Source organism: Rhineura floridana, chromosome 6 (genome assembly GCF_030035675.1).
Source record: "Rhineura floridana isolate rRhiFlo1 chromosome 6, rRhiFlo1.hap2, whole genome shotgun sequence".
Classification (NCBI taxonomy): Eukaryota; Metazoa; Chordata; class Lepidosauria; order Squamata; family Rhineuridae; genus Rhineura; species Rhineura floridana.
Window position 1 is genome coordinate 133,649 of NC_084485.1, and position 23,017 is coordinate 156,665.

The 23,017-nt window shown below is 51.1% G+C and overlaps 1 protein-coding gene across 1 annotated transcript; it reads left to right on the forward strand.

Moving 5' to 3' along the window:
• The first annotated feature begins 233 nt into the window (after positions 1-233).
• LOC133386514 (protein-glutamine gamma-glutamyltransferase E-like) lies at positions 234-16,790 on the forward strand. The gene is made up of 13 exons (XM_061630169.1): positions 234-359; positions 3,304-3,471; positions 3,840-4,073; positions 4,569-4,687; positions 5,380-5,508; positions 6,976-7,153; positions 8,386-8,521; positions 9,339-9,442; positions 11,502-11,747; positions 12,377-12,676; positions 13,747-13,904; positions 14,222-14,355; positions 16,544-16,790. The coding sequence occupies exons 1-13, from the start codon at positions 353-355 to the stop codon at positions 16,689-16,691; spliced, it is 2,061 nt and encodes a 686-aa protein (XP_061486153.1). The 5' UTR covers positions 234-352; the 3' UTR covers positions 16,692-16,790.
• Positions 16,791-23,017: the final 6,227 nt, after the last annotated feature.

Consider the following 23,017-nt stretch of genomic DNA (forward strand, 5'->3'; position numbering starts at 1 on the left):
GGGAAAAGGTCATCGGTGCCAGCTCTATGACTCAGGTCCCCTTCCCTCTTGCCTGGAAATGACTCCCTGCACGCAGCCATTCTGTCATCAGTCTCCCTGGAGTGAAGAGGCATCCAGCGGCGTCTCCCCTTTTGCTCTCCTCTTGCACAAGGGCAGCCGCCTGCCAGGGAGGGTTACAGCACCGCTGGTATGACCTGTGAGCCTCGCCCACTGCCTCAGGCTGTCCCTGGTTTGGGCAAAAGGAGGAGTCTCCTTGGCCTCTATATAAGATGCTTCCAAACCCCTTGAGAGTTTCATCTCATCATAGGAAGCTCTTCCAGTGGAGCCCAGGAAGACCCAGAGCAAACAGAGCATGGCTGGTGAGTAGGAGCCTCCCTTGGCTGGCTGCAGGTGCTGTCAGAAGCAGAGCACGGGGGAAGATGGAGGGGGTCGGCCATTGCCTTGTGGACTTGTTGGGCAACCCAGCAAATGGAGGGGCTGGTGTTGTTTCCACCCTTTCCTCCATGAGAAGTGGCTCCCCCAAACCCATCGCTAGCAGAATACAACATCCAGGGGGGACTCTTGCTTGGGCCTTTGCATCTCTCTGATGGGCTGGCAGTCCTGGCATCTCTGCCTTGTTGGATGGGCCCCCTGCCTCTCCCCCGTGCCAAGAGGGGATGGCACTGCCATGCCTATTCCCCGCCATAGGGGCCCCATCCCGGCAGGGGTGGGGGGCCCTACTCTGTAGAATGGGGACAGGCTTTGGTGGGGAGCCAAGCAGTGCCTGGTTCATCGTGAACATGGATGGAAATCAGGGCCAGGTGCCCCAAACATGCTGAGCCATCATGGGCAGGGCAGTGGGCTGAATCAGAGAGAGGGAAGGAAAGGACCCAGAGGCGACTAGGCTGAGCTGAGCTGGAGGCCCTGCCCCCACCCCTGCACAGCCCGGCCTCTCTCTCTCTCTCTCTCTCTCTGCATCCCTTCAGGGCCCCCATCCACTCACCTCCTACAAAGAGGGGCTAGGAGCAGCCCCACCATAGAGGCAGGGCCAGGCTCTTCGCATGAAAAGCTCTGGCAGCTGGTAAAGCAAAACTCTCTCAAGGGTTACGGTTAAGGGAAGTTAGCCACAAAACCGCAGCTTCCGAAAGACAACGCTTTCTCTCCCTGTGGCCGCCTCCTAGATTGTGACCTGGGACTGCCCTTTCCCCAGGATACCTGTGCCGCTGTGTGTGCTGACAAGGCGGTGGAGGACACTGTCAGCTGGGAGTGTTGCCTTTTTCCCATTTAAAGAGCCTTAATTATAGGGGGAGGTGGCAGCAGCACCTGGTGGCAGGCAAGCCAGCTCTTGCTCCCGGACATGGCTGGGCTTGGTGCCTTTGGGCAAAAATGCCTTCTGTTTGCAGGCCAGGCCAGGCCAAGCCCCCCACCCCACCCCGGGCAGTTCCAAGGACAGGAGTTGTCTAAAGTTCTGCAGAGGAGGGTGCAGAATATATACTGCTAGTGGACAGTTGCAGCATGTGGTGCAGGTTTCAACACATCTGGAACGCAAGAGGCCTCCCATCTGTAGAGGATGGGAAAGTGCCCGGCTACCTGGCTTACCTCTTTCCATTTTTCTCAGTGAATGGACCAGGAGTGGAGAGAATTCAGATCTTAGAGCTGAATCCTCCCTAAGCAATGGCCACCATTGCCAAGGGCTTGCAGAATGCCAGCTAGCCAGGCCCTGAGATCATAGATTTATGGCTCAGTTGTAATTCAAACCTTGACTAATATAATTTGACATTGGTGATTATTCCAGTCAGGGGTCTGAATACATGACCAAACACATAGGATTAAGCAGGAGGTGCCTCTTCCATTGACCACTGGAGGGTATTGGGGGTGGGGAGGGGGCAGAGAGAGCAAGTGTGGGAATGTGGACTTTGTGGGGTTCATCCCCAGTGGCAAGTCATGACCTTGGCTCCTTAGCCAGGACCATCTACCTAGGATCCTCTTGCTGACTCCTTGTCAGGCAGACCATCGTAGCTCTGGGGCCGTGGCGCAAGGGAAAGCGTTCCATGCTCAGTGCTCTTGGTCGGTCATTGTCACTCTCCCAATTTGCTGCACTGGAACGGAAGTGGAGCCAGCTAAGAAGCACTCCCAGAGGGCCTAAAAGTCCTCAGGCATAATCCCCAAGACCACGTCTTCCCTGGCTCACTCTTTTGTGCTCAGGATTAAGGAGGCAAAAGATTCGGCATTTGCACATGGTCAGTACATACTTTTATGGGTAGAGAACTAATTTGAACAGAACTGGGAGGTGATTCTGGATGGGCAAATCCAGAATAAGCTGAGGAAAGTCTTGCTTAAATAGCACGAGCATGCCTAAGTTCCAAGGTGGGTTTGGTGGGTGGACGTTGTGCCAAAGGGAGAGGGAAGGAAGACCACACAACCCCCTTGTCCGCCGTCCCTCCCGTTTGCTCACCTCTCTCTCTTGGGCTGCTCTGCCGGGACCATGGCTGTTCTGCTATATTGCTGCTAATGGGTGTGTGTGTGTGTGTGTGATGTCATGTTGCGCACACAAATAAGGTACTGAGGCTGCACCAGGCTGAGCGGAGCCAAGCGCTGATGTGATGCTCTGCCCACCAGGCAGTTTGGCAGAATGAGTGAGCCATGCCTGAGAGGGGCAGGCTGGCTGGCTGGTGCTCTGCCAGCTGTTGCTCCTACCAAAGCTCTCCACAGCCCCACATTAGTCTGTAAAGGGGCCCTTCTGCACCTGCCATAAATCTCCTGTTCCTCTTCCACATAAGATACACTTTCATTGGTGTCAAATGCAGCAAAGCTGAGTATCCAGAAAACTATTTTATGCACCACTAAACTGAGTGAGATTAATCCGAGCATATTTTTCAAGCAGTCTTCCAGGTCTGAGGAGAAGGGAAGTGAGGAAAGGCAGGAACTTGGCTCTGCATCTCAAGTCCAGATAGGACCATTGGAAGCTGCCTGAGTCCGACTCAGGCCGACAGTCCATCAGGCTCAGTACTGACCACACTGGCAGGCAGCAATGGCTGTCCAGGGTTCCAGGCAGGAGCCCTTCCCCATTGGGGCTTGAACCGGGGACCTTGGGCAGGTGAGGCAGATGCTCTGCCACTCAGCCACGACGCTTCCCCAAATGCTGGTGTAGGCAGGGGAAAGGATCCCTGTGTGCGTTAGGGAGGCCTTCTGCATCATGCTGGGGGTCATGGGGGAGACGTTTGGGGCACGTCCTGGTGAGGACTGGTGCAGAGGAGGTGCGCTTAGTTACAACCTTCCTGCCTCAGTCTTTGTGGTCCTCTCCCCTCCCCCCCCCGCTTGCAGCTTCGGTGAAGGTTGACTGGAAGCTGAAGGAGAATGGCCACAAACACCACACGGACCAATACTCCGGCACGGAGCTGGTTCTGCGGCGAGGACAGCCCTGTACGATCACCGTCGTCTTTGGTGGATCAGTGCCAGCTCCAGACAGCCTCACCTTTACTGTAGCAACAGGTAACCCACCACCATCCCCCTCCAGCCTCTCCAAGCGGAGTGACCACCCTTCCTCCTCCTCCTCCTCCTCCTCCTCCTTTCTCCACCCTTCCTCAGAAAATGCACAGGAGGCAGCATGGAGCCCATCCGTTGACCTGCAGAGCCGGGCTGGGCAACTCCTTGGATCTCTATGCAGATGTATTCTCTCTATCTTGACTCATCAGACCGCCTGGTAGACTGTGGGCTGTCTTTCAAGCAGTCTTCAGGGTCTGAGGGGAAGGGTCATGAGGGAAGGCAGGAGCTTGGCTCTTGATCACAAGTCCAGATAGCCACCGCCACGTTTGGAGGTCTCACCCTCCTCATCCTCATCCTCCAGCACTTTCTTCCAGGGTCGACTGCTGCTCTGCAGGCAAAGACACGCGTGGCATTTGGCATCTCCAGCTCACCAAGCAGCAACTCCTGGGGTGCAGTCCAGACCTCTGCAGCGTCTGGCTCCATGAACATCTCCATTTCAAGCCCGGCAAATGCCGCCATTGGGCGCTACCAGCTTGGGATCCAGACCGGCAACGCATCTTCTGCCCACCTCGGCACTTTTGTACTGCTTTTTAACCCTTGGCTATCAGGTAAACAAAGCATGTCCCCTGAGCTACAGCCAGCTTAGCAGTTCAGAGCCGGGGCGTCCTCAAGCCCACTTGCAGCTTGTGCCAATCACGCAGTGGGTGTGGGTGTGGGTGGGGGGAGAAGCAGGCAGGATCTGAGGGGAGCAAGGTCAGCATTTGTGAGCAAGAGCTCCAGCCTCAGCAGGTAGGAGATCCACAGGTCCAGGGATGTTTTTATTGTGGGGTCGGGGAAGCTGGCTTGGGACTTTGCTTCCCTGGTGGCTCAAATATTAACCCCAACCCCCAAGAAGAAAAACCTTGTTCTGGAATGTGCTGGGGCGGGGGAGCTCCTGTCTTTCAAAGGAGAAAGGGGGGGGTTAAAACAAATAAGCAAACTGCAGCAACAAGAAGCATTGGGAGGGCATTGGTTAGGGTGTCCCCAAGAGGTCGTGGGGAGGATCCCAGCTCTTACCCATCCAAATTGCTGTCACAACACCAGCCTGTCACTGTCACTTCCAGAGGATGACGTCTTCATGCCCAACAATGCAGAGCAAGAGGAATATGTCCTTTCAGAGTTTGGTCTTGTCTTTGCGGGCAGCGCAAATCGTATCTCTCAGTTCGGATGGAACTATGGCCAGGTAAATATGAAGTGGAGGGCTTGGGAGATGGGCGGAGGCTGGATGTATTTTGAAATAAATCCCCCCCCCCGTTCAGAAATCCCCAGACCACTTTGAGCCAGCAACCTCCCCCCAGCTCTCTCACCTACCCATTTACCTCTTTTTAACACTTTCTCAAACTATTAAGGGGAAAGAGGAGGGAGGGAGGGAGGGAGGGAGAATGGTGACTGAGCCTAAAATTGAGGGCTCTTCTGACCTGTTCCTCAATTCATGAGGAGAATCTCATGAAATGCAGTTTCTGCCCCCACCCCGCAGTTCAGTGACCAGAAGAAATCTTTTTGAATGCATGCAGTTCCTAGATCAGGAAGGCCTGTGCATTCTCTCAAGGGGGGTCCATTTCAGGGAGCTGAGGGGGGATGATGGAGGGGGGAGGGGCTCCCCTGCCTGGGTCTTCTTTGGACGCTTGGAGAATTCTCTGGGGAAGCCTGCAAGTCTTCTGAGCACACGCTAAACAGAGAGAGAAACAGACAGAGATTCTGAATCAGTGCGGCAGGCTCCATGCATCCAAGCCAGAGCTCAGCAGTGAGCAGCTGGCTATGCCAGAATGTATTCTTAGAAAGCTCTCTCTGTGCCAAGAATATGATGCTGCCGCCGCTGGCAAAATGAACAAGCGTTGTCTTATGCTTGCCGTGTGTGTCTTCCTCTGTGGACAGTTTCAAAATGACATTCTGGACATCTCCCTTTCCATACTGGACCAAAGCTTAAGCTATCGCAAGGACCCAACTGCTGATGTGCGCAAACGAAATGACCCCAAATACGTTGGGCGGGTGCTCAGTGCTATGGTAAGCAAAGGCTTGCATGAGCCACTCTTTTCACAGAGGACACAAGGGAGTGTCTGTGTCCAGCCCATAGAGTGACTCTCTCCGGCCTGCCTGCCTGCCTGCCTGTGTAGTGCCAGTCCCCATCCAGAAATGATAGCTTAAAAAAGTGAATGAACTAAATGAGTAGTGTGTGTGTGTGTGTGTGTGTCACTGCAGGGGGGGAAGCCTTTCCTGAGGGTCGAGGCGCTCCCTGTGGCTGAAAAGCCTGTTCTGGAGTCTCATTCCCCAAGGCCTGCCACAGAAGTCACTGTACTAGGAGAGATGGAGAGCCCCTTGTGGCCTAGTCTGTGTCACACACACACACACTCCCACACACACACACACTCCCACACACACATGCGAGGAACATGCTCTTCCATATTCTGGAGAAGTGAGTTCACACATTTCAAAGAAAATTCATTTTCAAAATATGCGCAGGATATTGTTGTTGTTGTTGTTGTTATTTGATTTATATCCCGCCCTTCCTCCCAGCAGGAGCCCAGGACAGCAAACAGAAGCACTAAAAACATTAAAGCATCATAAAAACAAACTTTAAAACACATTAAAACAAAATATCTTCAAAATCGTTACTTAAAAAAAGCTTTGACAACATCTAACATTAAAAACATTTTTAAAAAGGTTTAAGAACATATTAAAAAGCAATTCCAACACAGACACTGACTGGGATAGGTCTCAACTTAAAAGGCTTCTTGAAAGAGGAAGGTCTTCAGCAGGCGCCAAAAAGATGACCAGAATATTAAATGGGAGGGAGTTCTACATGGTAGGTGTCGCCACACTAAATGATAACATGGTGGCCCTGGTGACTATGGGGGAAGGACACAGGTGGCCCCAGGCAGGTCATGTTCCTCTTGAAAGGGCTATGATGCCTGAGGTGCATAGTGGTGATCACATACACAGCAAGTGGGGGGTGGCGGTGGGGGAGCATGAGCTCTTCCTTTACCTACCAAAAGAAAACCCAGGGAAAGCAGACCAATCTGGCCCAAGAGCAACTGTGGTGCCCCCCCTCCCCGTCACTCACACACACACCCCTCACGACATTCAGGCATCTGCAGCTGATGCAGCTGACCCATTTGCACTCTGTGTCCGTTAGAGGATTTATTTACAATAAATATATTTAAGTTCTGCAAGCATTGAAAGAGAGGGGGGTTATCTTCACACACAAAATATCCTTATCCCACAAGGCAGGCAATGTCCCCCCCCCCGCCACCAATGCTCCCTTCCCATTCCTCCCTCACCTTATCCTCCCTCACTTAGTGAGGCAACATTTGGATTGGGTTGTGCCTCTGGGAAGTTGAGGTAAGCCAATAGAGGTTTGCACTTTGGTGAAATGTCTCTTTCTTGAGGGGAAAATGCCTGGATTGTGCACAAGAGGTGGAGAGAAGCAGCGTGTTGGTCGCACTCTCAACGGAGTCTCTGGACTCTTCCCAGGTCAACAGCAATGATGACAATGGAGTGTTGCAAGGAAACTGGAGTGGGAATTACAGTGGTGGAGAAAGTCCAAGCAGCTGGACCGGAAGTGTGGACATCTTGAGGAGATGGAAGGACTCTGGATTTAAACCTGTCCGGTTTGGGCAGTGTTGGGTCTTTGCAGGAGTGCTGACTACTGGTATGTCTCCTTGGAAACACCTTAGACACACCTGGTGTGGCTGTGCCCTGCCAGGAGGAGGAATTTGCTCAAGCCTTCTGGGCCCCGGTAGAAAGCAAAGTGGCACGCTTTGTTGCATCTCATCAACCACCAAATCACAGATGGCAGACCTGCAACCTGCATTTAATCTAGGAAGAAATGTTGGATGGGTGAATATAAAAAGCACCATGGGACGCCTGCCTTTTAGTGGCACTGAGCTTGCCCCCCCCCGCATGTTCAGAGGGGTCACGGAGCCTCTTCTAGTGGTTCCTTGGGCTCGGGTGGACAGAGGAGCCAGAGGAAGATCCATGCACCAGCAGGGGGCGCTGGGGAGGCTGGGGATGCTGGTTAAGCCTCGGTCCCTGCCCTCCACTTCCAGCTGCCCTTGATCTGGAGGCGGGGAGTGGCCCCTGGTGCTAGCCATTGTCCTGTCGCTGCCGGGTGGGTGAGATTCCCCGTCTCACTGGCAAGGTGAGGGAGCTGTCCAACAGGGCAAGGCGAGGGAAGTGTCCAGCCCAGGAAGCAGGACCAGCGTGCAAGGCCCAGCTTCCTGAAGAGTCCTTTGCATCAAGGTCCCTCCTCCACCGCCAAGGGGTGCTGCATCTTGTGCTGCTTAGAGGCGGAGCTGCACCTTCTGGCCTGCGCGTTGGTTCAGACCCATCCCATTTCTGACACCAGGATCCAAGGCATGGAACCGGGGAGGGTGTCTTGTGACTAGGGAGGGTGATGGCCTCGGAGCATTTGGCAGGTCCTCCTGACTCCTCTTGGCCTCTTCGGTGTGGCTGCGGACAGCAAATGTGGGACATGAACCAGCCATCTCTCTAGTGATACAGTTTTGAACATGCCTATCAAGTGCGCAGCTTCAATCAGCCCTTGTCACAGGGGCTATGAGATCCTGAGTGGAAACAGCCACCACATTCCACTTCCTCCCTGTCAGTGACCCCTTGGGTCCCAGTCCTTCAGCCTGCTTGCTGTGCCAGCCCACTTGCAACATTCCCTCATTAACCATGACACGGGGGGGAGAGTTGTTGGTAAATGGCAAGATCTCCCACAGAGCACGCTGGCCTGCCTGACAAGATGATGTTTGCTCCAAGGAGTCAGCACAGAGGATCCTAGGCGGACGGTCCTAGCTAAGAGACCAAAGTGGTTGTGTGCCACTGAGGTGAGCCCCACAAAGTCCACTCTCTCTCTCTCTCTCTCTCTCCCTCTCTCAGCCCTCCGCTGTCTAGGAATTCCAACACGCATGATCTCCAATTTCAACTCTGCCCATGACACCGACAAGACCCTGACTGTGGATGTGTATTATGACAGCTCAGGAAACCCTCTGAACATTGCCTCAGACAGCATCTGGTAATGCACCCTGGCTCTCCTCCTCTTCCCCTTCCTCCCCCACATGCACATCAGCATCAGCTGCATTTCTGTGCACAGAGGCAGCTCCAGAAACAGCGGCAGGGGCACAGCAACCTCTGCAGGTGCAGGTACCCACTCTGGGGCCAAAGCAGATCTTGCTGTCCTTCCCTCCCACTCAGTCTTGGTGGCTTCCCTTCCTCCAGGCACTTTCACCAAGGATCCCTTCCTCCCTCATCCCTTTACTCCTCCCAGGCCACCCATCGCCAGAGCCCCCCTTATCCCTCTGGGCAGCCCATTCTCCGCCCTCCACGCTTGGTGCTGTCCAGGCATATGAAGCAGAGCCCCAACATCACTGCCAGCGAGGTGTCCCAGTTTGGCAGGGGCTCATCCATCCTGCACTAGCAGCATCACTGTGCGGGGCTTTCTACAGAACTGCCCCAGCTGCCATAGGGTAGACCCCTAGGAAGGCTTTGCCTGAGCCCCCAAAGTCAGAGGCAGCTCCAGAAGCATCAGAGGGGGCTCACTCTGGCTCGTCCCTGGCTGTGGTGGAGCCATTTGTCTTGCTGTTGCTGTTTTGCCATTTGCTGATGGAACCCTTTAGCGTAGCATATGTGGAAAGAGGTTACATAAACCAAACGCCAGCCACAATGATCACGGATGAGGCCACCTTGGTCGGATCCAGCTGCAGCCTCCTGCTCCTCCTCCGCTCCTCCTCATTGGACCTTCACATTTGTTTATTTAACAAAATTTACATGCAACTTGAATGTCATAAAACCTCTAAGTGTTTCACATCAGGTTTGTTTATTCTCGGCCACAGGAATTTCCATGTCTGGAATGAAGGCTGGTTTGTTCGGCCTGATCTTGGCTCCGAGTTCAATGGCTGGCAAATTTTGGATGCAACTCCACAAGAGAGGAGCACAGGTAGGAGACACGTAGACTGGTTTGCCTCACACAGCTGGCTTCTTGCCATACTGTTCCACATGACAAAAACGCCCAGATCCTCTTGTGGGCTGGTAGTGGGCCCAAATAACAGGCACCAGAGAGGAGCAGGAGGGATCTGTGTCACAGAGCGTGGAACAATCAGAAGATTTGCCTTGTATCTGTACCACTGAGGAGCATCTTGATCCGTTTCGGATCCTCAATGTGCTGCTCCAATTCACTCCATTATTTGGGACCAAATCAGATCTATTAAATCCAAAGCTTTATTTATCCCGTTTGATTATAATGGGGAATGTAAAATCAACTTTAAAGTGTTTTTTTTCCCAAAAAGAAAAAAGAAAAGGTCTTACCTTTTAATTTTTTGCCAGAATTAGATGCAAATGGCAGGCATGGTCTCCCCTTCTGAGGGGATGAAGCCTGCCAATTTCAGAATGGGAGGTTCTCACTCAAGGGCAGACTTTCCCTCCTGGGGTGGGAGAACAGAGATCAAGTCCCATCCCTGAGTTTTTGTGGACAGGGCCTGTCAAGCTAGGTGAGTTGGCTTCCATTATAGACAGCTGAAACAGTCACAGTTTTTCCTCCCCCCCCCCCCCCGTTCCTAGAATGATCTTCCAGGAAGAAGAAAAAGACCCAGGAAGCTGCGGTTTTTACTTGTTTGCTAAGAAAAAGAAGGGTTGGGAAAGAAGCTGGCCACTCCAATAGCGTTAAGTCTGCCACACGGGCTTTTCTTATGGGAATAGCAGTCTGCGTCTGTGTTGGAATTGCTTTTTAAGATGTGTTTAAAAGCTTTTTTTTAAAAAAAGATGTTTTTAAAGGTGTTTTGTTTTAATATATTTTAATGCCTGTTTTTATGATGTTTTATAGTGGTTTTAGTGTTTTTGTTTGCCGCCCTGGGCTCCTGCTGGGAGGAAGGGCAGGATATACATTTAATGAATAAATAAATAAATAAATAAATAATTTTAAAAAAAACAAGAACTGCTAGTATCATCATAGGGTTATAGCTGTTAAGAGTACTGGTAAAATTAGCAGAGTTTAGCTGAGTGGAGCTTGCTCAGGGTTTCTGTGCAGCGTGAGCGTGCATTATTTACCTGAGAGAAAGCAAGTTTTTACCTTTTTTTGCTTTGAAACACTGAGACTTTAGACTTAGTAAAATAAGGAAAGACCATAATTATTTTTAAAAATAATTATTTTTATTAATAGAAATACATACTTGACAGGGAAAGCTCTAGTTCCAGCTGACTAACTAAGCTGGAGGCGCAATGGCCAGGCTTGGTCCTTGACCCCAAGCTAGAGAAAATGAGAATGGGAAGATCCCTGCTGTCCCTCAACTGGCCCGAGGAGGAGGAAGAAGAGGATGGAGGTGAGGTCAGCTTCCCTGAGCGTATCAGTTTGTGACGGAAGGAGGACATGTAGAGAAGAGCTCACATATAGATAGGCAAGCCTAGCCAGCTGGAGGGCCCCCTCTCTATCTCTCCTTAGGCATGCAGAGAGAACCAAACAGGCGTTGCTGTCGCCACACTTCCAACAATATCCAGCACACCACCAAGTCAGGGTCCTGTCAGCACAAGGATTACTGCTAGTGCAAAGGGATTTCGCCTTCTCTCCTACCCCAATCCCCCGCTTAATCTCTTCTAGGGGTTTTCCTCAACCCTCCAGAGTAGATTCACCTCCATCCTCTTCTTCCTCCTCCTCCTCCTCCGGCCAGCTGAGGAAGAGCAGAGATTTTCCCCCTGTCTCTTTCCTCTAGCTTGGGGGCAAGGACCAAGCCTGGCCATATATATATATATATATATATAAAACTATGTTAAGTTCACGGCCATTGCCACCACTAGCTCCCTGATGCATCAAATGTGCAAGGAGGCCCCTGCCGCCCTTCTCTGGCCAGGCCTCCTGCATTTGAGCCAAGCTGAGTCCTCCCTGCTGAGCCAAGCCCCACAGCAGCTCTGCCTGGTTCTTTCTCCGTGACGCGGCATCTCTGTGGCTGGGGTCCTTTGTGCTGCCCACCCCAGCAAGAAAGACAGACCTCCTCCTTGTCCTTCAGGCATCTTCCAGTGCGGTCCGGCTTCGCTGACGGCCATCAAGGAGGGAGACGTTGACCTGAACTATGACTCCCCGTTTGTCTTTGCGGAGGTCAACGCAGACCGTGTCACCTGGACATATGACACCGCCACGGGAAAGTCAACCAAGGTTTACTCTGAGACCAAGTCCATTGGCCAGTTCACAAGCACAAAGGCTGTGGGGAGCTACACCCGCCAGGACGTCACTGACAATTATAAATATGCAGAAGGTAAAACAAAGGAATCAAGCAAGATCTTTAACCAGGTGGGAGAACTGAGGCGGCTGACTTGTTGCCAAGACTTTTTTAAAAAGGAATGGTCACTTCACTCTTGGTGGGAGCAGCAATGGCGGTGGGCCTTATGTGACCCATCCTGCCCCTTGCATGGGAGCATTAGCAGTGCCAGCCAGCCAGCCAGCCATTCATGTCAGAGCAGGAGCAGGATGCCAGGCACCGATAAGGAGACCAAAGCACAGAGACAGACAGACAGAGAGAGGGGCAGCTCAAAGGTATTGCTGAGTAGTTGGGCCAGGGCAGCAAGGGCAGAATGCGTGACCATCCACCTGAGATCACACAGCAGGCACATCCCATGAGAGTGCGCAAAGACCCTCCCTCCATGGCCCACACCCCCGCTAGGCCTGAGCAAGTAGCCACCATGCCTCCCAGCCCTCAGTGCTAGACTGTGCACTGCCATGATGGCCAAGCGGCTAAGGGCCAAAGAGACTGTGGCCTCTGGCTTAGGGAAAGAGAGGTATGGTGCACATCACACAAGCCACTGATCCCTGAGGCTACTCACGGGCTGGCCTTATCTGGGTCTGATGGCCCCAGTGGACTTTGCTACCCTGTTCCATCTCTTCCAGGCTCTGCCAAGGAAAGGGCCGTGTTTCAAAAGGCTCGTGCCAAACTAAACCTGAACACGTTCCATGCCACAGCTGCCAAGGCAGCGGAAGCGGTAAATCCCCACCTCTTGGGGCAGTTCAAAGTGGAGAACCCCCCCGAGGTCGGCAAGGACGTCAACTTAGTCTTGACCCTGAAGAACCTCGCCTCTGCGGCCAAGAGCCTGACGGCCAAGATGACCGCATGGTCCATCATCTACACCGGGAAGCCCATCCATGAAGTCTGGAAGAACTCTGTCTCAGTGACTCTTGGTCCTCAAGAAGGTAACCCTTTTGTGGGCTCCTCACAGCCAGGCTGTCAGCCGGGGGGGGGTGGCAGCTAAGCCACAGGACCTGAGCAGGACAAGAGGGGCAACTGGACACTCAGAGCAGTCCCCAGAGAGGAGGGCAGTTCTGAAGCTGATCACACAAAGTCTGACACACCTGCAGAAGGGAGGGGTTCGTGTCTACCTAAGGAATTCAATTGGCCATTGTGATGGGTGGAGGCTGGCAAGAGACCCACCATTCCCAGATCAGAAATGAGGGTACTGCATGGGACGTTCCCCTGGAGAGCAAAATCGCAGGCAAGGGGCCTTCCTTCCACCAAGGGGGCTGCTCCTCTCCTTTCCTCCCAGGGCCTTGATCCTCCTTCTGTGCCCACTGAACAGTTGCATTAGCCACCACCCTCAACCGCCAAGTGGCCAGCGCTCCCCCTTCAGCTCAGACTCCACACTCCAGGCCATCTCTCCCCTCCTCTGTCCCAAACGCCACTGCTAAAATCAGCCCCTTCTCCCTTGGCTCAGACCCTCCAAATCCCCCAAGGGGATTCCTCCCACAGTCTCCTCCTGTCTCTCTCCTCTTGCAAGGCTCCCCACAGCCCCTCCCCAAGCATGAATGTGGCTGGGCCTTCTGGAGCAGCCCCAGCCTTGAGTGACGCCATTGTCGGCCACTGGCTCCTCCTACCATCCCAGGCTGGTGCCACGAGTTCTGATCTGGCCCAGGACATACATTGCTCTTCAGCAGAGTGTGGCAAGGGAGGGTCTTGCCTCCTCTGAGCCTGGGAGTGCAGACACCTGCCCGGTGTGCATGGCCTCTCCTGTGTCTGCTTGCAACACCCAAGAAAGAAACATAGTGCAGGATGGACCTGCTTTTGCAGCCATGGGCAATGCTGGGGCGGGGTGGGGCGGGGTGAGGGTGCCCTCCCCAGTCCTTCTTCTTCTGCTAGCAGAGGGTTGCAAAAGAGGATCCCCCAGAAGGCACGGGCCTGGCCAGGCACGTTCTGGTCAGGCAAGCCAAGGGCCAGCAAGTCTGTGGCTCACATCTGATAGTCAGCCCTTCCCTGTCGCTTCTTTCAGAGAAAGCGTTTCCTATCAAGATCTCCTATGCCGAGTACCAGCAACACCTGACACCAGACAACATGATCCGAACCACAGCCTTATGCCAAGTCAAGGACGGGGGCGATGCTGTGGTGGAAAGGGACATCACCCTTGACAACCCCACTGTCACCATGAAGGTAACCCCCTCAGCCACTCCCTTGCCAGGGCAGCCTCTGCCCTCCCACCCTTCTGCCCAAGGCACCCCAAGAACCACCGCACTCCTGCAGCTTTCCATGGGGGGGGAAGGGACCAGCAATGGGGTGAGCTGGAACTGCTGCACGGCCTTCCCAGAGAGGCCCCAATGGGGCCTGGAAATGCCTTTGGCAGAGGCCTGGCCACTCCTGGCGTGCCCCCCGTCTTGCCCTATGGTCCTCGCCTCCTGGCCCAGGCCAAGAGGGGAGAGGCCCAGGCCAAGTGAGAGCCCCTCCGCTCACAGGTGTCTTTCCCTGCACAGGTGCTTGGGCAGGCGAAGGTGGGCCAGGAGGTGAAAGTGGAAGTGGTCTTCACCAACCCCCTCAACGAGGAAGTGAAGGACTGTGTGCTGCTGGCTGAGGGGAGCGACTTGCTGACAGACAAGCTCAAGATAGAGTAAGTACCGGCCAGGAATGCCCGCCAGGGAAGGCAGGCAGCGCATGATGGCCCCACAAAGCATGACACCCGGAATAGCACAGTGGGCAGGAGAGCCTGGCTGGGAGTCCACAGTCTGTGAGTTCAAATCCCCGCTCATGTCTCCTGGGCGTCAAGGGCCAGCCAAAGATTATCCCCCCCCCCCAGTGAGTGGCTCAGGGATTACGTGCCCTGTCACCTGTGCAGCCGTGGGCAAGCTGCAGAGTCCCAAGGAGCCCAGTTGCCCCCCAGCTGGCAGTTATGGACAGGAAGGGGCTGGCTTGTGCAGCTGTGGCCAGCTGAGCAGGCCCTGGCCAGCTGGGGAGGACTAGCCTCAGAGGGAGGCAAGGGGAAACCCCCTCTGAAGACCGCTTACCATGAAAATTCTATTTAACCTTTTTTAAAAAAGATGTTTTAAAGCTTTTTTATGTTTTTAATGTTGCTTTATTTTAATGTATTTTAAGGTCTGATTTTATGATTTTTTAAAAGTGTTGGTAGCGCTTCTGTTTGCCACCCTGGGCTCCTGCTGGGAGGAGAGGCGGGATATGAATCAGATAATAAATAAATATTCATAGTAATAATAATAATACATTTTATTTTTCAGCCACCTATCTGTCCGGGTTAGGGACACTCTAGGCGACGAACAACAAGAATAAAAACAATACGTATAGATCAACATAATCAAATTTTAAGCTAAAAAACCATTCATTAATTCAATTGTAACGTAAATTAATCTGTGCCAATCTTGTAGGTCTGCCTGAACAGCCAGGTCTTCATGGCTTGGCGATAGCTGGACAGGGAGGGCAGGGTCACCATAAGTCAGGATCAGCTTAAAGGCAGTCCATGTCCACAAGGTGTGACACCTCCCCACCCACCTCACTCCACCCCAGGCTGCCCAAAGATATGCTGGGCCACACCTTAAGGAGGCCCATTCCAGAGAGAAAGTTGCACGTTGGGCCTGTTCACTTCCCAATGTAAAGCTCTGACAGGATTTTAACATTTTTAGGGGCAGGAAGGAGGTGAGGGGGAATCAAATCTATGGCTTCTGGATTAGAACACTTAAATCCCACAAGCCTAGTCTGGCTCCCCTGCCCGCCAGAGAACTTGGCACCGGTGGGCTCGGCGCTCACTGCAGTCTGAACTCCCCCTCTGGGGAACGTCTGGCTTGGCCCCAGGTCAGGGAGAGGAGCAAGAGGAATCCCCACCGGAGACCCTTCAGAGTCCCCTCACACTTCAGCCTCCCCCACTGCAGCACGGTAACCCTGAGCTGGGGGAAGGGCTGCCGGGGCTGCTGTTGAGGTTCTGGTGCACAGGGTGGTCCCAGAGGGAGCTCATGGCAAACAGCTCAACAGCCACCCAAGTGGGACCATCCTGCAATCTGCTCCCCAGCTGCCCCCCCCACTCGTTTGTGTAACCCTTAATATAGTGCAAGAAACCCTAACCCACCAGCTGCCTGGCTGCCCCTCAGGCCTCTGATCCGCCTGAGCGGCTAACACATGTCCAGCCTTCCAGCAGGGACATCGCTCACTGGGGGAGCGTCTGCTTTGCATGGAGAAGGTCCTGCATTCAATCCTCGGCAGCATCTCCAGGTGGGGCTGGGAGAGGCTTCTGTCCGAAAGCCCCAAGAGCTGCTGCCAGCCTCTGTTGACATTACTGAGCAAGATGGACCACTGAGATGACTCAGTCTAAGGCAGCTTCATTTGTCCCATATGTTCAGATATGACTCACTGTCAACCCAGCTCTGGCTGGAAGCAGTAACCCCTCCCCCCCCCGGTCCCAAGCAAAGGTCTTTGGCCAGCCACTCCCCTGCCACTGGCCACGGGCCCTTCTCCATGCAAAGCACGTGCTCTTGCAGCCTGGCGGTTGTCCTGTAGAAGCCATAAAGAAGCCATCAGTGGAGGCAGCAGCCAGGCCTGGTGGGGACTGAAGAGCCACTGACAGGCCTCCTTCAGCCCCGCCCTGCCCTGCAGTACAAGGTCCCCAGCGCCCCAGGAGTAAGACAGAGGGGGCCCAGATTGGCCAGGCTCTGTGGGAATCGTGCTGCAAGCGTCTTGGCCCCGTTGCTCCTGCTGGAGCCTCTGCTGGCAAGCTCCTCCCTGCTGCTGGGCCCCAGACCACACGCCACACCTGCAGGGCTGACCGGCCCCTTTTGCTCCTTGTCTGTCCCCAGCGCACCACCACTGAAGGCCAAGCAAAGCTCCCGGCTCCAGTTTGAGGTCAGCCCCAGCAAGAGCGGAACCAAGCAGCTGCTCATCAATTTCTCCTGTGACAAATTTCAAGACATCAAAGCCTTTGAGACCATCCAGGTGGCCGAGTAACCTGAAGCCAGAGTGGAGCTGGGATGCCGTGAGCGAGTCCGCGGTGGGCGCTGAACCCAAGAGTTTTACTATTGTTTTAATACACGTTTTCTTCTTGTACCTCAACTGTGTGGACTCCTTTTCTTGTGTCTGGAGTATCCCTTTGACAAATCCCAGGAGCCGGGTGCATTTTGACTCTTGGGACACAGCAGGGACAAGCAACAGGGGTGGAGCAACCCAGGAGGGTGGCAGTAAAAAAGGTGTGAGCTGGGAGAGATGTCCTACGTGCTCCAGGTAGACAGGACTGGAGGGAGAGAGGTGAGAAAGGGCAACCTCTTTGCCAGGAGGATGCTGGGAAGTCACCTGTGTGGGAGGGGTAGTTGCCCGTGTAGCACTGCCTTGATTTTTAAAGAAGCGGTAGGCATGTCATTCTCCAGCCTTCCTCCATGACTTCTATCTGTTCCTCCATATGCTCTGTGGAGAATCACAGAATCATAGAACGGTAGAGTGGGAAGGGGCCTATAAGGCCATCGAGTCCAACCCCCTGCTTGATGCAGGAATCCAACTTAAAGCATCCCCAAAATGTGGCTGTCCAGCTGCCTCCTGAATGCCTCCAGTGTTGGAGAGCCCACCTCCTCTCTAGGTCATTGGCTCCATTGTTGTACCAGTTAGGAAGGTTTTCCTGATGTCCAGTCAAAATCTGGCTTCCTGCAACTTGAGCACATTATTCTGTGTCCTGGACTCTGGGACGATCGAGAAGAGATCCCGCCCTCCTCTATGTGACAACCTTTCATGTACTTGAAGAGTGCTATCATATCTCCCCTCAGTCTTCTCTTCTCCAGGCTAAGCTTGCCCAGTTCTTTCAGTCTCTCCTCATAGGGCTTTGTTTCCAGTCCCCTCATCATCCTTGTTGCCCTCCTCTGAAACTGTTCCAATTTGTCTGCATCCTTCTTAAAGTGTGGTGTCCAGAATTGGATGCAGCACTCAAGATGAGGCCTAACCAGTGCCAAATAGAAGGGAACGATACATCACACGATTTGGAAACTGTACTTCTGTTAATGCAGGCTAAAATAGCATTTGCCTTTTTTGCAGCCACATCATACTGTTGGCTCATATTCAACAACAATTCTAAGATCCTTCTTGCATGTGGTATTGCTTATCCAAGTATCCCCCATCTTATAACTGCATTTGGTTTCTTTTTCCTAATTCTAGAATTTTGCACCTCTCTGTTAAATTTCAGCCCGGCAGGATTTGTTCTTGACAAATCCATGTTGGCCCCTAGTAATCACTGCATTGTTTCCAAGGTGCTCACAGACTGATTGCTTTATAATCTGTTCCAGAATTTTCCCAGGGATCGACGTCAGGCTGACTGGTCTTTAGTTCCCTGGTTCCTCCGTTTTACCCTTTTTGAAAACAGGGACAACATTAAGCCTCCTCCAGTCATCTGGCACTTCATCCTGTATGATTTCACAAAGATAATAGACAGTGGTTCCAAGAGTTCTTCAGCCAGTTCCTTTATTACTCTAGGATGCAGTTCATCAGGCCCTGGAGATTTGAACTGGCTCAAAGTGATTAGGTATTCCTTGACCATTTGTCTATCAACCTCAAGCTCCAATCCTGCACCTTCATGTTTCCCAAGAGGGTCGAAGACTCTCTTTTGAGAGGAGACTGAGCCAAGGTAGGAATTGAGCACTTCCGCCTTTTCTTTGTCATCTGTTATAGTTTTATTTATTTTGCCATCCTCACTGAGTAGCTGTACCACTGTTTCTTTTCTCTGTCAAAAGCATTAAAAACACTCTAAAACAGCATAAATAAAAACAAATAAAAACAGACTTTAAAATATATTAAAACAAAACTTCTTTAAAAACATGTTAAAACATCTTTAAAAACATCTATTTTAAAAAAGCTTTAAAAACATTTATTTATTTATTTATTATTTTATTCTATTTATATTCCATCCTTCCTCCCAGCAGGAGCCCAGGGCGGCAACATCTTAAACATCTTAAAAAGCAATTCCAACACAGACACAGACTGGGATAAGGTCTCTACTTAAAAGGCTTGTTGAAAGAGGAAGGTCTTCAATAGGTGCCTAAAAGATAACAGAGATGGTGCCTGTCTAATATTTAACAGGAGGGAATTCCAAAGTGTCGGTGCCACTACACTAAAGGTCTGCTTCCAATGTTGTGTGGAATGGACCTTCTGATAAGATGGTACCTGCAGGAGGCCATCACCTGCAGAGCGCAGTGATCGGCTGGGCATATAAGGGATAATACGGTCTTTCAGGTATCCTGATCCCAAGCTGTATAGGGCTTTGTACACCAAAACCAGACCCTTGAACTTGGCCCGTTGGGCAGCCAGTGCAATTCTTTCAGCAGTGGGGTGACATGTTAGTGAGCAGTCTCGGCGCCGCATTTTACACCAGCTGCAACTTCTGGACCAACCTCAAGGGCAGCCCCACATAGAGCGCATTACAGTAATCCAGCCTGGAGGTTACCAGTATGTGGACAACAGTGGTCAGGGTATCCCGGTCCAGAAACAACCGCAACTGTCTTACCAGCCAAAGCTGGTAAAAGGCACTCCTAGCCACTGAGGTCAACTGGGCCTCTAGAGACAAAGATGGATCCAGCAGCACCCCCAGGCTACGGATCTGCTCTTTCAGAGGGAGTATGACCCCATCCAAAGCAGGCAACTGACCAATTATCAGAACTCGGGAACCACCAACAGGAACAAGATTTGGAGTCTATGGACTTTAGAAATAAAATCTATTGTTTGGAACTCAATGTTATCTCTGAAGAAATGAATGAAGATTCTAGAGATAAAGTTATCAATGGCATGGATAATCTTCTGGACTGGAATGATGTGATGGAGCCCAATATAGAGAAAATCTATGGAATTATCTGCAGCCATGTGACAATGGAAAAACTTTTAAGAGATGACCCAGTGTATTTTGAAAAAAAGAACAGAGATATGATTTTACAGCAGTATTTCAGCAACCTATTCAGAATGGATGGCAAGAAAATATTTGGGATAGAGGTAATCCCCATCAGACTCTTACTATATGACTATGGCTTTGACAGCAAGATTATTATGGAATACTGATAATGGAAGATTGGATATTGAAATTACTGGACTTAACAAGATTACTGAAGATGGAAGATGGAAAATGGAACTAATAGAGATAATAGAACAATGGCTACTGAAATTATTGAACCTAACAGATTCTGATGTGATGGATTAATTGAAATGTTTATTTTGACTATGGTTATGACAATAAGATTATCATAATTAGTAATGAGATGGATTAATCGATATGCTTATCTGGAAAAAAAAAATTGATAGATATATTTCTTAAAGAATTGAAACCTCTCTTTGACTTTTTGTGGAAAGAATAAAGTAATGTTTATGAGATTTGATGATTAAGTAAGATAACTACTGGAGGAAAGTGATTTTATAATATGACTTAAGAGACAGGATTGTTATATATTATAGACTTATAACTGATTTGATCTTTGACAAATGGGAAGTCAATATTTTACTCTTTATTTTTTATTTTTGTTTTTTTTTCTTCTTTTTGTTTAACTATTTTTGATTTTGTTTTTTGTCTTTGAATGTTTTATGATTTTGTCTTGTATGTTTTATGAAAATCTGAATAAAAATTATTGAAAAAAAAAAAAAAAAAAAAGAACTCGGGAACCACCAACCCACAGCGCCTCTGTCTTGCTAGGATTCAGATTCATCCAGCCCACTATTGAGTGAAGGCATCAGTCCAGGGCTTGTATGGCCTCTCCCAATTCAGATGTTACAGAGAAAACCAGCTGGGTATCATCACTGTACTACCATCCTCATTGAGTAGCTTTGCTTCCATTTCCTTTCTCCTTGTTTTACTATGGATGTACCTGAAGAAAGCTTTGTTGCTGTTAGCATCTCCTGCTAACCTCAGCTCATTCTCAGGTTAGCCTTACTGACGCCATCCCTGCAATTCTATGATACCTGCCCATACTCTTCCTTTGTGGCCTGGCCTTCCTTCCACTTCCAGAATGCATCCTTTTGTGTTTTCAGGTCATCTCTGAGCTTTCTGTGAAGCCACATTGGCTGCTTCTGCTGTCTTCTCCCTTTTTTCCTTGATGGAATTGTTTGCCATTGTGCCTTTAGAATTTCCTCTTTTAGAAACTCCCACCCACCTTGGGCTCCTTTCCTCATTAGGGTTGCTTGCCTCAGAACCTTACTTATTGTTGTTCTGAGTTTATTAAAATCAGCTTTCCTGAAGTCCAGGGTATGTGTATGGCTACATCAAGCTTTTGCTTCCTTTAAAATCAAGAACCCAAGTATAGCGTGGTCACTTTCCCACAGAGTTCCCATAACTGCCACTTCATCCACCAAGTCATCTCTGTTGATTAGAATCAAGTCAAGGATAGCTGATCCTCCAGTTCAGTGGTTCCCAACCTTTATGAGTATGGGACCCTGTTTGTAAGCTCCAAAAATTTCATGACCCCCCCACATTGTAATTTTAGTTTCTGTTAATTGAAAAAATGGTGTGTGGCAAAATCACATCTCCAAATATCCCTTTCCATAAGAAACTCCCTGCAGACAGGGAGGTGTTGCTTTTTTTTCTTAATGCAAAGGTCTGATCAAATTGGTATCCCCCTCCACCCCCCACAGTCTGTACAGTCCTGTCTCCCAACACCAGCAGATTACAGTGTTGGGCTAAGGCCCAGGTTCAAATCCCCACCCAGCCATGAAGCCCACTGGGTGACCTTGAGCCAGACACAGTCTCTCAGCCTGACATATCTCACAGGTTTGGTGTAAGGATAAAATGGAAAGTGGGGGACCATGTGCACCACCTTGAGCAACTTGGAGGAAGGTGGGATATAAATGCAATAATAATTAAATAAATACATTTCAGCTGCTGTATGTGGACCCCAACGTCAGTCAACCTGCTGAGCTTTTTAAAAATAATAATCAAGAAGCAGCAGTGTGTTAGTGGTGGGGATGCTAGATTGTGAAGACAAAAGGGTGCACAGATGGAGTGGGGGTTAGTGCTTTTAGGCCTTGGGATGATCATCAGAAGTGATAACTTGGTTAGCGTGCATTTGGGGCATGAGAGTGGAGCAGAAGACAGATCAGTGCACGCACACGCACAAATACACCTGCCCCTCCGGCAAGCATCTGCAGGCGTGCATGCATTTGGGCATGTGGGAGGGGGGAACCCTCCACTCCTGAAGCATCTTGGAGAGAGGGACTGGGGGGGTGGAATGTAGGTGGAAGAAAGGGGGGACACCGGCGCACACACTTAGCCTCGGAGATGGGGGGTGAGCAAGTCCTGAACTTCCTCACTGCTCCTTGGCTGCGTCTGGGCCAAAGGCAAGATCTGGGCGGCCTCACAAATAAGAATAATTTTTAAAAGGAGGTGGTAGCGAAGCAGGAGCCAAGAAAGGCAGGCAGGCTGGCTGCCAGGAAGGAAGGGGGAAAGCAGCCTTTCCTTGCAGCCTTGTTTCTTTTTGCTTCACGAAAAGCCCTCTCTCAATCTGAGTAAGGGCGTCGTCAGCAGCAGCAGTGCGAGGAGACAGGAGTCGGTGATAGTAATCTCCTCTTCTTCCTGGTAGCTCCACCCTCAGCCTTCTTTGGCATCTGCCATGTGTGGTATAGGCAGATGCCTGCCCTCGGCACACCTGAAAGACACTCTGGAGCTTCAGCAAAGTCCTCCCCTCTCATTTGGAGCAAGGGGGAGGTGTCATCTGCAGCGGCAGTGGGGAGCAGACAGCGTCCAGGTAGTGAATCCTTTTTTTAAAAAAATTAATAATTAATTTCTTTACCGTTCATGGCCCCCTCTGGATTATTTTGCAGGTCCCCTGGAGATCACGGCCCCCAGGTTGCGAACCATCGCTCTAGTTGCTTCCTCCACTTTCTGTAGGAGAAAGTTATCTCCAACACAGGAATTTCTTGGAGGAGTCGTGTTAGGCAGAATTTGTTTCCCAACAGATATCGGGATAATTGAAATCCCCCATTGCTACTACATCATGTCTCCTCGAAACATCAGCAATTTGCTCTTCAAAAGTTTCATCCTTGCACTTCCTTCGGCCTCTTCTCCTGAAATGTAAGAGGAAGAGCTGAGTTCAGCCCAATTTTATAGTAGAAGCCTTGATCATCTTAGTCATGAAGGGCCGCACTAGCCTGGAGTGGGGCAGCTACATCTGTGGGCCCTGTGGAACCTGGGGCAGTGGCAGGTGGGCCTCATTTTCTCATTCAAAGGGGTGGGAGGAGCTAGACACTCCCCCCACTGTTCCCTGCCTCCAGCCCCTTTTCTCCCAGCCCAGTTCTGATTCCTGGAGACGGGATCTGCGGGGACT

Bases quoted from the DNA above. Each gene is read 5' to 3' on its own strand.
- LOC133386514 (XM_061630169.1), top strand. The intron at 3,472-3,839 runs GTAACCCACCAC...ACTTTCTTCCAG, and splicing joins CACCTTTACTGTAGCAACAG to GGTCGACTGCTGCTCTGCAG. The intron at 7,154-8,385 runs GTATGTCTCCTT...TCCCTCTCTCAG, and splicing joins TGCAGGAGTGCTGACTACTG to CCCTCCGCTGTCTAGGAATT.